A 17,061-nucleotide genomic window follows, 5' to 3' on the forward strand; every position below is an offset into this window, starting at 1 on the left:
TATCCTGGTGTGTAAATGCCACATGTCCCACTAATCACGGGACAGCTAAACCGGCTTTAACCAGATGCCCACGCAGGTATCAATATGATCACGATATAAAGTGTAATGCGTGGAAAAATAAAAACAAACTGAATGCACATTTAACAACAATGATGATCAGAGAGGATGGATGGAGCCAGGATGTGGCATGTGTGCGTGACGTCATCTCGCCATGTACCGTGCGCCATTTTGGAAGAAGAAAAAAAAAAAAATCTCGGATAATTTCCGTGGTCTTGACAGATCTGGAGCCGAGTCTTCACACTGATTGTGGGTGCTACCTATTCCCCCCCGAGCAAGCCGCATTGGTTGATCAGGTGTCGGAAGCCGTGTACAGCAAGAGCTGCTACATGAAGCAATGGCGGGTGAGCTACTTTTGAAGGGAGTAAAGGACCCGACCACTTGGTGTGATGATGGCCCGAATCTGCAGCTAGCCGACGTTAGCTCCGGCTAGCTAAGTTGTCAGAACGGTGTCACTCGTCCGGTCGTTTTTGTTCTCGGGCGCAATGCGAATCGGATACGAACTAACTGAGGTTCTTTTTTTTTCCCCCCTCACAGGAGTTGCAGGCGGAAATGATTTTCAGTGGTGTTTCTCTCAAGTGAAAGGAGCGATAGATGAAGATGTTGCGGAAGGTACGTGGCTAACGTTAGCTCGGCGGCTCGGGCTAAAACGACGGGTCGCTAGCTGAGAGGTGGTGATGCTCTGTGGGCTTCACGCGAGACGCGCGGCAGCCAGAAGGTCGTCGGGGGGTTCGATATAAGGCCGCCGTGGCGGTCGGTGAGAGCCCGCGTGTGGATCGGCGGCGCAGAAAGCCCCCTTCGATGTAAATGGTTGCATGTCGCCGGCTAGCTGTATGCTAGGTGGCTAAGCTATTAAAGGGGAGCGACCGTGTCCGTGACGTCAATGTGCTGCGTCCATAAATTGTCAAGTGACATCATTCTTGTTTTCATTCATTCGTACCTGAGTGGGTGTGCAGTTTTTTCTTTTTTCACGCCGTCTATATATCTATAATATACCCGACGCCTTCATTCGGGCACCGGCTTCAGTGTGCAGTCTCAACAAAGCGCCACAGCTGGCATCAGAACCGCTGGACTCACCTGGAAGCTGAGCTCGTGACCCACGGCAGGGTTCGTGCGGTCATGGAAAACCTGGAAAAGTCATGGCATTTTAAAATGGTCATTTCCAGGCCTGGAAAAGTCATGGAAAAAACTTAAATAATCATAATTTTGGAAAAGTCATGGACATTTGTTATAATCACATGTTCATTTACACCAAGTTTGAAATAATTCATTTTTTTTTTTTTTTAAAGAAAGACGCTCAAAATATAAGCCGGCGTACGCTCTCAATACGCAACATTTTCTAAAATGTTCATGTTTATACCGAGATTTCAGTTTGGTCATGGAAATTTGGTTTTAAAGTCATGGAAAAGTCTTGGAAATCCATTGGTCAAAATGTGTAAAACCCCTGGACTGGGATTCACTCTGATTTCTGTCCATTTTCAGCTGACATCATCTCAACGGTTGAGTTCAACTATTCTGGAGATTTGCTTGCAACTGGAGATAAAGGAGGCCGAGTAGTGATATTTCAACATGAACAGGAGGTGAGATTCACATCACGTGTCGCTTTATCATTGCTAATGCTTCAAAAGTTAGTTGATGTGTGTTGCAATGATGATGCATATATGTATTTACCTGGCGACTTTTGTTTCTGCGATGTTTGCTTTCAGTCGAAGAATCGTCCACAACTGCGTGGGGAGTACAACGTCTATAGCACTTTTCAGAGTCACGAGCCAGAATTTGACTATTTGAAAAGTTTAGAAATTGAGGAAAAAATTAATAAAATAAGATGGCTACCGCAACAAAACGCCGCTCACTTTCTACTTTCGACAAATGGTAAGAGTTTATACCTATTTTGATTGTTTGGTGCGAGAATTATGACACTGATCTTACTTTATCAATATCGGATCATTCTTCACCTCTCGATTTCACAACCCATCCCTGTTTTTGTCAGATAAAACTATCAAATTGTGGAAAATAAGTGAAAGAGATAAAAGAGCAGAAGGTTACAACCTGAAAGATGAAGACGGACGACTCCGAGACCCCTTTAGAATCACCTCTTTACGGGTATGTGGAGTCGTATGAGACCAGTCTCATTTTTGAACACGGCTTCTTTTTGGGGAAGGGGTTTAAAATCTTGTCTGCGTTGTATTTTCAGGTACCAGTACTGATGCCAATGGATCTCATGGTAGAAGCAAGCCCACGGAGGATCTTTGCAAATGCGCACACCTATCACATTAATTCCATTTCTGTAAATAGTGATCACGAAACGTACCTCTCCGCAGATGACCTAAGAATAAATCTATGGCACTTGGAAATCACAGACAGAAGTTTTAGTATCCTTTTCCTTCACCGGAAGACTTATCGTAGATACGTGTCGGACAATAATCTTTGTTTTATCTGAATGAAACGATTGTCTGTTAGTTCCTTAACGGTGTGTTCCCAGATATTGTAGACATCAAGCCCGCCAACATGGAGGAACTGACGGAAGTAATCACAGCTGCTGAGTGCCATCCGCTCCAATGCAATGTATTTGTGTACAGCAGCAGCAAAGGCACCATCCGCCTGTGTGACATGCGAGCAGCGGCACTCTGCGATCGGCAATCAAAGTGTAAGTAGTAATGTTCACTCAGTTAATTGGTCCGTCGGTGGACATTTAATTGATAAAATAAAATGCTGATAACTTATTAAGTAATTTATGGAAAAACTAGAACGGGCACTCGGTAGAGCGCATACCTTCGCATATCACAAGATTGGGCATTGAATTATGAACATTTTGGCATTAGTTGCATGCCAATTGGATAGAAATTGACCGCGCTATGGTAAAAAGAAGATTTTGACCTTTTCATGACCTTGACCTTTGACCAGATCGATCCCAAAATCTAATCAAATTGTCCCCGGATAATAACCAATCATCCCACCAAATTTCATGCGATTCAAGAAGATGTTGACCTTTTCATGACCTTTGACCCGATCGATCCCAAAATCTAATCAAATGGTCCCCGGATAATAAGAATAGAATAGAATATACACTTTTATTAATCCCCAAGGGGAAATTAGTTCTCTGCATTTAACCCATCCTTAATTATTAGGCAGTGGCGGCTGAAAGCAGGAAGCAACTGGGGTTCAATGGTTGCAAAGGACACTTTGACTTGCAACTAATGGGGGGAGAGGAGGGAACGAACCCCCAAACCCGAACCCCTCTTACCCCACTGAGCCCTCACTGAGCTAAAGCCGCCCCATCCCACCAAATTTCATGCGATTCGGTTTAATACTTTTTGAGTTATGCGAGTAACACGCATACAAATAAATAAATAAATACACGGCGATCAAAACATAACCTTCCTCATTTTCAATTTGAAGGTAAAAATGGTCCGCTGTTAGAAACAGTAGATAAGATTTACTGCTTTCTCCATTTCGCGACCCTGAAGATGGGATAAGCGGTTTGGATAATGGAATACCGTGAAATGGTTTTGTGACTGTCGTGTTGATGAAATGCAATGGCATGCCGGGAATAACTTTAAAAAATAATCCTCTTCATTGCAGTCTTTGAGGAGCCAGAGGATCCAAGCAGCCGATCTTTTTTCTCTGAGATCATCTCCTCCATCTCGGACGTGAAGTTCAGTCACAGCGGACGCTACATGATGACACGGGACTACCTCTCCGTCAAAGTCTGGGACCTCAACATGGAGAACAGGCCAGTGGAGACGTATCAGGTGAATAAACTGACCGTGTGACTTTAAATATCGCATTAATCCTGTGTTGGATCTAAGTAGGCCCGCATTGTTTTAAATAGGGACGCACTGATTTGACTTTTTCAGTCCTGGTACCTGGGTTTGGTAATCGTCCGATACTGAGAACCAATCGGAAACTAGTGTTGAATTGATAAGCTGCCGGCCTCACTGTGAGAGAGACTGGGATCATTCTTTTGTGTGGAAGGCAGCATCAGGCTTGACCTGAACATTGCTTCCACATCTTTATACCATGTTGTGTAACAAACAAATCTATATATATATAGAATTACTAAATGTATTTAAGTTATATTAAGTTTCCATATCGGCTCATTGTGATTGATACCCGATCCAGCTTTTTGAGTGTCAGACCGATATGAGTATCGATGCCTCTAGTTTTTAAAGGACCTCTGATTCACGTGAAAGCTGAACCCTCCTGTTACCGTAGGGTCAATTTGACCCCATTCAATGTTTAATGTCGGTGTTCTTTGGGGTCAATTTGACCCCAGGCTGTTTTTCACTGTGTCAAACATATAAGAAATATCAACTTTTTAATATATTTAAAGGGCTATTTAGGTAGTCAACAAACAAACATAAAGTACCTCACACTTAAACTTGGGAAACAATATTAATTCTATTAATTTTCTGGAGGTTTTAATTGCTGGGGTCAAATTGACCCAGAGGGTAAAATATGTTAGTAAATGTTAAGATAACAGGAGGGTTAAATCCGGCCTTGCATAAGATATTTCTTGCATAGCCAGAGAGAAAATAGTCTTTTTGGAATCACGGCCTCGTTCAGTGTCATCATGCTTCACGGCCGGATCAGCATTAAGTTCTTCGGGTTGTTCATCCGTACGTTTCTCTGTTAGTCCGCCCGGCCTGTCCATTCACGCGAGCGGGATATCTCAGGAACGCTTGGAGGGAATTTCTTAACATTTTTGCACAAATGTCCACCTGGACTCGATAATTAATTGATAAGAATGTGGTGGTCAAAGGTCAGTGACCCGATGTGGTTATTTGGGCAATGACACATAAATGTAAAATTCAGATATACTGATTAACCCTCCTGTTACCTTCACATTTACTAACATATTTTACCCTTGGGGTCAATTTGACCCCAGCAATTAAAATCTCCAGAAAATTATTAGGATTAATATTGTTTTCCAAGTTTAAGTGTGAGGTACTTTATGTTTGTTTGTTGACTACCTAAATAGCCCTTTAAATATATATAAAAGTTGATATTTCTTATATGTTTGACAGTGAAAAACAGCCTGGGGTCAAATTGACCCCAAAGAACACCGACATTAAACATTGAATGGGGTCAAATTGACCCTAAAGGTAACAGGAGGGTCAAACAATGAGTTTTTTGGACAGACGATGATGTGAAGTGGAACTTGACTGGTTCATAGAACGAAGAGGTGGTAATTCTATGTGAGGCTTTTCCCGAAAGGAAAAAACAAAACAATTGTGTGCCACTGTAAAATCACATTTTCAGTTTCATTGAAATCCACCAATTTATTTCAAATTTGCTAAAATATTCTTGATGCTAGAGATTAAATGAGACGAATCAAAGAAATACAAACCATTCACCAGATGACACGCGAGCTCCGTGACTCGCAGCCGAGCAATCCGAGGGCAGTTCTGTTCAGAAAGCTACGACGAGAACCTTTTGCCGACGGAAAAAATGCAATACTCAGTCGTCCTTTTCCACTCCACTATCTATCCACGGCGAGGCTCGAGCGAGTGTGTATGTGAAGTAATGTGTTTTCTGTTTCAGGTCCATGAATACCTCCGCAGTAAACTGTGCTCCTTGTATGAAAACGACTGCATCTTTGACAAGTTTGAGTGCTGCTGGAATGGCAGCGACAGGTATGCGTCCTCCCTCCTGCATAGAAAAGCATTGTTAGCCGATAGTTTTGTAGAATCTGTTTTAGTTTAGTGTTCCTCAATCATACACTACCATTCAAAAGTTTGGGATCACCCAGACAATTTCGTGTCTTTCATGAAAAATCACACTTATTTATCAAATGAATATAAAATATAGTCAAGACATTGACAAGGTTAGAAATAATGATTAATATTTGAAATATTAATTTTGTTCTTCAAACTTCAAGCTCAAAGGAAGGCCAGTTGTATAGCTTATATCACCAGCATAACTGTTTTCAGCTGTGCTAACATAATTGCACAAGGGTTTTCTAATCAGATATTAGTCTTCTAAGGCGATTAGCAAACACAATGTACCATTAGAACACTGGAGTGATAGTTGATGGAAATGGGCCTCTATACACCTATGGAGATATTTCATTAGAAACCAGACACTTCCACCTAGAATAGTCATTTACCACATTAACAATGTAGAGAGTGTATTTCTGATTAATTTAATGTTATCTTTATTGAAAAAAACAGTGCTTTTTTTTCCAAAAATAAAGTCATTTCTAAGTGATCCCAAACTTTTGAACGGTAGTGTACATTTGAAAAATCAATAACTGAGGATATTGTACTTTCTAGTTAATTTAGACTTCTTTTTTAAAAAATTTAAAAAAAAATGTATTTCCCCATCCAACAGTGCCATCATGACCGGCTCCTACAACAACTTCTTCCGAATGTTTGACCGCAACACCCGGCGGGACATCACACTGGAGGCGTCCCGGGAGAGCAGCAAACCACGGGCTACGCTCAAGCCGCGCAAAGTGTCCACGGGGGGCAAGAGGAAGAAGGACGAGATCAGCGTGGACAGCCTGGACTTCAACAAGAAGATCCTCCACACGGCCTGGCACCCCAAAGATAACGTGATCGCCGTGGCAGCCACCAACAACTTGTACATTTTCCAGGACAAAATCAACTAGAAGATTTGGGGCTCCAGAGGATAGGGCTTTTACCGTACCTTGTGTAGTTAAGCCTACTACTTGTCTATCTGTATAAGAAGAAATCGCCTCGTTGTCCTCCTGGTGAAGAATTTCGAAAGCACGCGTCTACTTTTTTTTTTTTTTTTTTTTTTTTTTTTTTTTCCGCCACAGGAGGTTGATCCGTAGGCCTGTTTTATTTTGAGTCTGAGCTTAGGTTGTTGTTGCCTTTGGCACCAGGGCAATCAACATGACCCAGAAATCCCAATTCGGGTCTTATTGACGGAAATGGCACTCCCTAGAGGTCACGCTCTTGAACGTTGGTGTTTGTGTTGACATTTTAAGCCTTCATTTCATGATTTCACGACAGAACTATCGGAAGCCCTTAAAATGACGTCTTGTTAAAGTTGTAACATCATCTCAAAGATTTTGGGGCGCTCTGAAGCACGGATTGATGGCCAATAAGCCTAACTGTAACATTCCCCCATTGGCCATGTATTCAGGCCAAACCACTGGTGGAAGTGGCCGTGAATTTGGAAAGTGGACTTGTTTCTTTTCTCTCCCCCCCCTCCCTCCTCTTTACTTTAACCCCCTCCCCTCCTGTCAATAAGGTGACATAATTTCACTGACTGTATCTACTCAAGTACACCTTGTCATCCACATAATAAAAGAAACTAAAAACGACATGTGTTTTTAAATTTAGAAATATGTATTAAAACATGTTTATTGCTTTGCATGGGTTTTATGTTGTCGAGAGGTGGAAACATGTCCAGTCACACCACTGTCTTTGAGCCGATCTCAAGCAAACTTGTTATGGAAATACTCTTTTTTTTTTTTTTTTTTTCCGGGGGTGCTACTGGTTTCGGAACTACTGTCGGAGGCAACTGATGATGCATTTGCGTCGAGATTCATTTCTAGTTTTGGACCATGTGTTTGGATGCAGGCTGGAAACTACATGGCACATGGTGGGGCTCAGGACACAGGGAGTCTGCAGCCTTAATACCCATTTCTATCAGTGACCGCTACAAGTCGTGTCCCTTAACGTTTTACAGACCTCATGTGCATTATTTGTAAATCCTATTTTATAGAGTTATGTCCTCATATGCTGCTGCTACATGTGGCTGTCTATGAAAACACAAAGGAGGAAAAGTGCACCCCATACAGTTTGTGATGGAGCGCCTCCTAATCAAGTAATATAGGACATGCAGACCGGCCTCGTACATGTGTCCTTATTGATTTACTAGGGATGTCACGCAAATTTGAACCACGTATTTTAAAATGTGGGTCATCTCCGTAGTTGTGAATGCAGAAATGAAGGTTGACAACGCAATATATATTGATGACATTAAAACAAACATGCATTGTCTTTGTCCATTGATTCCTAACATGGTGGCAATGTATTCACTTGTTTATTGTTTTTGACCAAAGTTAAATAAAATTGTAATTGTGTTCATCTGCAAGTGTTTCCTTCCATGTTTCTAGGTGTGAACTGGTTTTAGAAATCCGTCAGGGCCAGATGTGTGTTTTCAACTTTTATTTTGCATAGGATGAAGATAATGGACCATATTTGTGCTTAATATTTCTTATCACAATTTACATCTGCAAACACATTCAATGATCTAATGAGAACAATTACATGTCGATTACAACACTTTTCAAAGCTGATTAAAAAAAGATTTGATACATCATTTGAAATCAAAAGTGATTTCTCACCACAAAACAAAAAAGGCAAAGGGCGTGCACTAAAGCTCCCTATAACGTGCAGATTGAAGGAGCAGGAAGCAGCGGAACGGTCATCCCCATGCAGGACGCCACAGCTGGGAGCAGAGGATTGGTCACTGCTGTGTTCAGGAGCAGACGCCACGACACAGCAACGGCAGATCCTTAACGCTGTAAGGTCGTGCGAGCTAAACGGGGAGCGCGTCACATGACCACATCTCCCGCGGTCATCAGAGGGTCCCCCTTTAAGGCAAGGTCACATCAAGGTGTCGCAACACACCGCCATCTTCCTACTCAGTAGGTGTTGTGGGAGGTCAGACGCTTCCCGATGTACATCCTGATGGGAGAGATAAACGAGGGAATTAGGATGAGGAAGGAAATGTCATTCTCAAATATATATATAGAACTGCACTGAAGCTGGGATTTGAAAAAGTTAACTAAGATAAGATAAGCTTGTTAAGTTAAGACTATGTGTCACAAAGTACTATATACAGGGTTTTTACACATTTTGACCAATGGATTTCCAGGACTTTTCCATGACTTTAAACCAAATTTCCATGACCAAACTGAAATCTCGGTATAAACATGAACAATTTAGAAAAGTTGCGTATTGAGAGCGTACGCCGGCTTATATTTTGAGCGTCTTTCTTTAAAAAATATATTAATTATTTCAAACTCGGCGTAAATGAACACGTGATTATAACAAATTTCCATGACTTTTCCAAAACTTTGATGATTTAAGTTTTTTTTCCATGACTTTACCAGACCTGGAAATTATTACCATTTTAAAATTCCATGACTTTTCCAGGTTTTCCACGACCGTACGAACCCTGTATATACACGTAATTTCCTTTTATCGTTTACCCACTAAGCCTGAGACACTGAACATGAGGAAACCGTATATGTTGCCACTGCCCTCTGGATATTTAAGTTTTTAAACTGTATATTGTTGTGGTAAAATGTTCTATTTGATTCTACATGTTAGAGGTTCATAGATGTAAGAGCAGCGTTTATTCAATTCAATTCAATTCAATTTCAATTCGTTTATGAATGGCATAGTACAGCTGTCTATAAAACTGTCTATAAAACTGTTGTTTCACCAGCAAACATCTGGACTGGGATCTATCTCAAAATGATTGACAGGCCATTTAATGCAGAGACTAATGCTCGATAACCACTAAATTATTCACGTTGTGTTGGTGCTGTTAAAGATTGTTTTGCATCAGCAGTGTTTATAAACAGGAGGAAAACACTAGTTTTTTTCATGTCCAATTATTTTAAAAATACCAAATGCTTTTTTTAAAAATCTGTACGTCAAATTATTACATTATTTATATAAATATAGATGAAATGAATCCGGTCAAAAGATCTGTGGCTTTAAATGTTCTTTTAAGGATCCCTCTGTAATTTCCTCCAATAGGTTGTCATTGAATGTTTTTATTCTTCATTGCTAGAGTTAGAGATTAAATCATGTTCTTACCCTAGGCCAACAGCAAGTATGTGAGAAATGATTAATGACGGGAGGAAAAGCTTCAGAAAGTCAGCAGAGAGAACGCCTCCCTTCTTCATGACGCTGGTGTTCCTAATGCTGAGTGAGGTTGAGCGCTTAGGGTACTTCAGCAGGAACTCCCTGTGGAGGAGCACATTAATTTTTCACAGTTTTGAATACATTAAAATCAACGAGTGCCAGTCGAATGTCAGACTGCTCGCAGCAGACTTCTTTTTTTTCATTCTTACAATTGCAAATCACGGAGTAAAGTAATGTGTGTAAGAGATTAATACAATAAAGTTAACCATTTCCTATATCCGTGAGCTCCATCATCACTCTTATGACACTGTCATCATTACTCCCTGCTTTTATATTGGTATTGATTATGTGCAGCCAAAGACATTCAAGTGGGGCAAAGTCATCATCTATTTTTGACACGTGTTGGTCTTAAATCTCGTAATAATTACATTGACGAACACATCAGCACTGAAATTACAAAACAAATCCTACCCAATACTGAGAGTTACATAACGTTAATTCGTGTCATAAATACTTTGGCGGGTTGTTCTCTGGCCGACTGGACCAGTCCCAGATCCAGTCCGGGTTTTTCTTCATCGCGTTCTCGACTTCTCGTCTTCTTTCTTGGAAGTCTTCATCTGACTAAAAACACAAATGCAGAATCTGAATAATGTATTAGCCAAGTACGTTGCGCAAGAAATTTGACTGGGTGAAAGTTGAGTTTGAGTTTGAGTTTAGTTTATTTCGATCAGCAAAATATACGACAATCAGAATTCAACAAAAGAAGAAAGTGGCTGACAGAAAGGGTCAAGGATCAAATGCCCTAACCTATGATTTCTCAAAAGAACTTATTTCAAAGAACGTATCTATATATATATATATATATACACATATACATACACACATATATACATATATATACATACCTATATACACATATATACACACACATACACATATCCACACACACATCCATACATACACATACATATATACATAAAATAAAACAAACAAACCAGAATTTCAAGAACTTGTCCCCATTAACCGTTACTTATTATGCTTCATCAATGTTATTATGTCTATACTTCTCCAGAGTCATGTCTTTACATTTGTTCTTGAATATCACCAGATTGTTACTTTCTTTGATGTCATCAGTTAAAATATTTGCATAAAAAATAAAAAGTTGCATAAAAATAAACACAGACTTGGAAGACACATAGAGAAATATCCTTGGATACTAGATTTGGATTCAGTTCACGTGCTTCTAACACATATACCTGTGAGCTGTTCTCTGAGCCTCTCCACAGAAGAAGGGGGGTCTGGGCTCTCAGCGGGCTGTCATGAGGAAGACCACACACACACACACACACACACACACACACACGTCATTCCAGAAATACATGTATGATCTGTTTTTACGCATGCATGGGCGACAAGCAACAAAAACACCACCCACAGGCTTCCCCTTTCCCCCTTCACGGACCTGTTGCACGGAGAGCTTCCCCTGGAGCTGCTCCTGCCCGACTCGTGCTGCGCGTCCAGCAGCATTTTCTCCACGTCACCGTCCTGCGCGGACGTGGAGATTTGCTCCTGGCTCCCGTGATGGCTGGTTCTCTGCGAGCCACTGTAATGCAGCTCCACCCAGGAACCTTAAATTACAAATACACGTAGCCTCAACACAGGCGATTGCCCGTATCAGCATGGCAGAGAGGCGCCACAACAGCGCAGTACACACACACACACACACACACACACACACACACACACACACACGGTACACGGTCCTTGAAGGCACCATCGCAGATGATGACGAGCCTCCTAAAGTGAGCCACCGGGGGTATGTCCACTGTGTGGTCTCTCCGGGTCTCGATCGACACAATAATGTAGCGTTTTGTTTACGTTAAGCTCAGCCTTACCGTAAACGAGCGTGAACTAACGTCACCGTGTGTTTTCTGAACGTACGTGGCTCTCTCGGTAGTTTAAATAAAACACCGGGGAGCCACCGCGCGCTGTTCTCGTCGTTTACCTTGCAAACTCTCGTCCGAACAAATGTCCTTTTGGAGCGACATGACACTCGTATAATCGTGCGGTCCACGCGGCGTTAGAGGGTGAAATTAAAGCGCGGTGGCGAAATCTCTGCTGTTAACTGCTGGAGCTCCAGCGACCACAATAACAATGACGCAATATTGTGTTTTTCTACACTGTGATTGGCTCGCGCAGACCGAGGTCGGGTCTGCCACCCGAGAGCGCGCGCGCATGTCCCCGGACAACCTTCTTCCACGACCTAAATAAACCCAAATAGCAAGTTTCATCATACTAGCTTTGTTTCGTAACATGATGTTTACTCCCGAGAGAGACTGTACGTAGATGCTTATTTTTCATTTAAGTTGAATCTTACTTATTATAGCAGCAGCCACACACTCATGGTGCAAACGTGTGGCCAGCAAGTTAAAATGTGTTGTGGTCAATCTGCACACATGCTACGTTATTACCATCGCATTGAAAATGCCGGAAGGTTATGTTTTGATCGCCGTGTATTTATTTATTTATTTATTTGTATGCGTGTTATTCGCAAATCTCAAAAAGTATTGAACCGAATCGCATGAAATTTGGTGGGATGATTGTTTATTATCCGGGGACCAGTTGATTAGATTTTGGGATCGATCGGGTCAAAGGTCAAAGGTCAAAGGTCATGAACAGGTCAAAATCTTTCGCAGAACTCAAAAAGTATTGAACCGAATCGCATGAAATTTGGTGGGATGATTGTTTATTATCCGGGGACCAGTTGATTAGATTTTGGGATCGATCGGGTCAAAGGTCAAAGGTCATGAACAGGTCAAAATCTTTCGCAGAACTCAAACAGTATTGAACCAAATCGCATGAAATTTGGTGGGATGATTGTTTATTATCCGGGGACCAGTTGACTAGATTTTGGGATCGATCGGGTCAAAGGTCAAGGTCAAAGGTCATGAACAGGTCAAAATGTTCTTGAATCGCATGAAATTTGGTGGGATGATTGGTTATTATCCGTGGACCATTTGATTAGATTTTGGGATCAATCGGGTCAAAGGTCAAGGTCAAGGTCATGGAAAGGTCAAACTCTTTTTTTACCATAGCACGATACATTTTTGTCCAATTGGCATGCAACTAATGCCAACATGTTCATAATTCAATGCCCAATCTTGTGATATGTGAAGGTATGCGCTCTACCGAGTGCCCATTCTAGTTTTGTATATTGTCTGTCACTGTTTCATGTTGCATTGTCTGAAACTGTGTGTAATGTGCTACTCCATCTGTCTTGGCCAGGACACTCTTGTAAAGGAGATTTTTAATCTCAATGAGGCATTTCCTGGTTAAATAAATTAAAAATAAAAATAAAATAAAAAGGAACATATCATCAAACTTGTATTACAGACTCAAGGTCCAGATAGTAAAAAATATTAAAACATACAAAACCACAAGCAAAACACAAACACAAACAAAGAACTACACCAGTGTCTCCACAGCTGGGACGGTAGCATGTAGTGCTGAATTTTATATTTGATAAAAACATGATGATCTCATTTTCCGAGTCATCAACCCAGCAGATAAACTTGTGTATTCAATTTCATATAAGGATAGTCACCAAGAAAAGCCTCATACTGAGTCTCCATGGACGGACTCACTGTTTGCTCCCATGGAGATTGATATGACTTATTATTCTTGCAAAATTCAATTATTGCTACAACTGATAGGGGTTTCTGTTGTATTTCCTGGCAGACCATGTCTGGAATAGATTGAGCCTATAGGTCACTTCAAAACAGAGATGACTTACTTGCTTATTAACCTTGTAGTTATCCAACATAAAAAACAGGCAAACACAAACAAGCGTTCATTAAATTCCTTTTGGTGTGGCATCAGGGTTTTGTTTTGCAATTAATCTTTTTCATTTTCTATCATTTTCTCCAGGGTATATTCAGAAGCACATTTTCCTATTTTATCAGAGCAGTAAATTCATTATTAGGGTATTATTTTCAGCTCCGTTTATTGTACAACATACAGGCACGTGCACAGACATTTCGGGGGGCAGGTGCTCAAACAAACAAAAAAGGGCACCCAATGGCAAAAAAAAATTCTGACAGAGTTGAAGCATTAGCAGCAATACACTGATGATGCTGTCCTCGACCTGCATTTCCTCTGGGCAGCATCAGACAGCTAGCTTACATATTCTTTATGAATAAAAATGAATTATTATATAGCAACAACAGTACAAGCGTTCTGATTGGCTAATGGGTCGTCATCCCAGCCACGTATTGCCCTCCTGGTCTGATACGGATCCGTATTGCCCTCTGACGTCATTTTCAAAATGAGCGATATTGATAAACATCAACAGCCAAGAGCAGTGGTCCTCAAACTAAGGCCCACGGGATGAATACGGCCCGCATCCACATTTGGCCCGGCCCTCTGAACAATACCAGAGAGGCCTTATGATTTTGTTTTCAGTCTGGCCATGCAAATCCTAGATTAGCCCCTGTTAAATAGAATGGAATAAGAACTCTCTTTCCTCTCTCCTCTCTCTCTCTCTCTCTCTCTCTCTCTCTCTCTCTCTCTCTCTCTCTTCTCTCTCTCTCTCCTCTCTCCCTCTCTCTATTCTCTAAACATAACTAACGTCAGTAAACAGCTGGACGAGGCTTTGAAATCACGGATTTCGTGAGTTTTTGTTTATTTGTTTTTTTAGGAAACGTCGGACCAGTTGTGACGTCATGTTTTCAGCAGCGCTAATGTTGTGGTTGATTTATCACAAAACAACGTCAGGGGACAAACACCGTCATGACCTGTTTGTCTGGTGCTGCGGGTCAGAGGAGAAGGAGGTGCAGCCGTTTCGTGGCGCGAGGAGCACTGCGCGGAGGAGGAAGTGGAGGAGGGGGGGGGCGCGGCGGGGGGAGGGAGAGGAGGGGGGGGGCTCGTGAGCGCCGCGGAGCAGGTCGGGCAAAATTCTCACAAGAACTCAAATAAATGCCCCGTCGGATATTAAAACACATTTGGGGGGACTTGATGACCGAGAGAGTAACTTTTATTCTTAAATACGGATGAATGAAAAAAATGTGTCTCCAGCAAAAAGGGCACTTTTATCATCCAGGGCAAAAGGGCTGGTGCTCGAGCACCACTAGGGTCTATCTGTGCACGTGCCTGACAACATACAATATGAAAACATGTCAGAGATGTTGAATTAATGAACGGTACATACATCTATGTTGCTCAATAATAACTAAATTAACATTTATGGAAACATACACAAAACATAATTTGTCATAGGTAATATTTCAAATATTATATTATGTTGGTGGAAAATGTTTATATTTTCATGTAGTGCTGTCAGAATGTATGATGGATGCAATATTGGCTGTAATGTTGTTAAGTGTTATGAATGTTGGGATCCGCTTCACATCCCAGCTCTCATTACAAAAAGTCTCTCACCAGATGGCGTATGAACCAGAATGGATGCATTTAAAACGTTATGATATCTCTCCATTGCTTAAATGAGCTATTTGCCATTTCAAGTGTGCCACATGAATTTCTTTATTTAGTGTTCACACAGAATCTGATTAACTATATACAGTTATTAAATTACAACAACAACAACAGGACATTCTTTGTCACATTTCTGGACTCACACAAACAATGATTGAGTTTTAGAATAAAAAACACAAAGCAACTCAAAACGGTAGAGAGGAAAGACACAGGAAACAAATACTGCCCAAAACCCCAAGGAAGAAAGCCCCCCCCCCCCCCCTTTATGGCCATTACATTAAACCAGAAATTACCATCTGGAAGTCCGATCCCCACAGATAATCTACCATTATCAGACTTCATGTGTTAGAGCAGGGGTTCCCAAACTTTTTAGACCACGCACCCCCTTTTACATCCCGACCGGGTTCACGCACCCCCAATCCCCCACACCGTAAAAAAAAAACGCAACAGAATGCAAGAGTTGTTGACGGGGGGTGCTAGTGACTTTTTCTTTGCTCCGTCCCGATGCGCGAATAGCCGATAGTTTTTTTCAGCGTAAGAAATACGATGTGTGGCGGGAGTGCGGGAGTTAAGACCGAAATGACACTTGAGAGCCCTGAGAATGTTTAATATTAATTATTACACCATTAGACCACCATTACGTTTTTCCTCTCCCCAGGGGTGCGCGCACCACACTTTGGGAATCCCTGTGTTAGAGCACCAGAAAGTCACATCCTGTTAGAAGATAATACACTATGGGTACCAGGATGCCATTGCCAGATGAAGAGGTCAGTAATGGTACAACATGACACAAAAACAAATTAAAACTACATATATATATATATATATATATATATATATATATATATATATATATATACACACACTACCGTTCAAAAGTTTGGGGTCATCCAGACAATTTCGTGTCTTCCATGAAAACTCACTTTTATTTATCAAATGAATTGAAAATTGAATAGAAAATATAGTCAAGACATTGACAAGGTTAGAAATAATGATTAATATTTGAAGTATTAATTTTGTTCTTCAAACTTCAAGCTCAAAGGAAGGCAGTTGTACAGCTTATATCACCAGAATAACTGTTTTCAGCTGTGCTAGCATAATTGCACGGGTTTTCTAATCAGACATTAGTCTTCTAAGGCGATTAGCAAACACAATGTACCATTAGAACACTGGAGTGATAGTTGATGGAAATGGGCCTCTATACACCTATGGAGATATTTCATTAGAAACCAGACGTTTCACCTAGAATAGTCATTTACCACATTAACAATGTATAGAGTGTATTTTTGATTAATGTTATCTTTATTGAAACAACAGTGCTTTTCTTTGAAAAATAAAGACATTTCTCAGTGACCCCAAACTTTTGAACGGTAGTGTATATATACAAACACACACACCACACACAAAGTAACAAGTGGCTTTAAATAAATGAATATTACATTACAGTTAGCTGATGCTTTTATCCAAAGCGACGTACAATGATACACCGTAGATGCAGCTATTGGGAGCTACTTAGGGTTAAGTGTCATGCTCAAGGACATATCGACGAGGGCCGTGAGCAGGGATCGAACCACCGATCCTCTGATTGAAAGACAGACCTGCTAATCACTGACCCACAGTCGCCCAGGATGTGCATATTTATATCAGTTCAAAGCCA

The 17,061-nt window shown here is 41.1% G+C and overlaps 2 protein-coding genes across 2 annotated transcripts; one reads left to right on the forward strand and one right to left on the reverse strand.

The window, feature by feature from the left end:
* The first annotated feature begins 251 nt into the window (after window positions 1-251).
* On the forward strand, window positions 252-7,351 carry ppp2r2d (protein phosphatase 2, regulatory subunit B, delta). Its single transcript, XM_056434912.1, has 10 exons — window positions 252-401; window positions 595-669; window positions 1,540-1,637; window positions 1,764-1,929; window positions 2,048-2,160; window positions 2,252-2,429; window positions 2,540-2,704; window positions 3,640-3,809; window positions 5,602-5,693; window positions 6,391-7,351. The coding sequence occupies exons 1-10, from the start codon at window positions 395-397 to the stop codon at window positions 6,668-6,670; spliced, it is 1,344 nt and encodes a 447-aa protein (XP_056290887.1). The 5' UTR covers window positions 252-394; the 3' UTR covers window positions 6,671-7,351.
* An 835-nt stretch (window positions 7,352-8,186) lies between these two features.
* Window positions 8,187-12,044, reverse strand: bnip4 (BCL2 interacting protein 4). Its single transcript, XM_056434916.1, has 6 exons — window positions 11,920-12,044; window positions 11,377-11,542; window positions 11,171-11,228; window positions 10,429-10,535; window positions 9,867-10,016; window positions 8,187-8,723 (listed from the first exon to the last, which is right to left on the reverse strand). Exons 1-6 carry the CDS (start codon window positions 11,960-11,962, stop codon window positions 8,681-8,683), a joined length of 567 nt encoding a protein of 188 aa, XP_056290891.1. The 5' UTR covers window positions 11,963-12,044; the 3' UTR covers window positions 8,187-8,680.
* Between the last annotated feature and the right edge of the window lie 5,017 nt (window positions 12,045-17,061).

This window comes from Pseudoliparis swirei, chromosome 17 (assembly GCF_029220125.1).
Source record: "Pseudoliparis swirei isolate HS2019 ecotype Mariana Trench chromosome 17, NWPU_hadal_v1, whole genome shotgun sequence".
In the NCBI taxonomy this organism is placed as follows: Eukaryota; Metazoa; Chordata; class Actinopteri; order Perciformes; family Liparidae; genus Pseudoliparis; species Pseudoliparis swirei.

Coding starts and splice junctions, on each gene's coding strand:
- bnip4 (XM_056434916.1), bottom strand. CDS start 11,962: ATGTCGCTCCAAAAGGACATTTGTTCGGACGAGAGTTTGCAAG. Junction 10,017..10,428: donor CCAGAGAACAACCCGCCAAA/GTATTTATGACA, acceptor GCTCCTCCACAG/GGAGTTCCTGCTGAAGTACC. Junction 8,724..9,866: donor ATACTTGCTGTTGGCCTAGG/GTAAGAACATGA, acceptor CTCTCCCATCAG/GATGTACATCGGGAAGCGTC.
- ppp2r2d (XM_056434912.1), top strand. Junction 670..1,539: donor AGATGAAGATGTTGCGGAAG/GTACGTGGCTAA, acceptor GTCCATTTTCAG/CTGACATCATCTCAACGGTT. Junction 1,638..1,763: donor TATTTCAACATGAACAGGAG/GTGAGATTCACA, acceptor GTTTGCTTTCAG/TCGAAGAATCGTCCACAACT.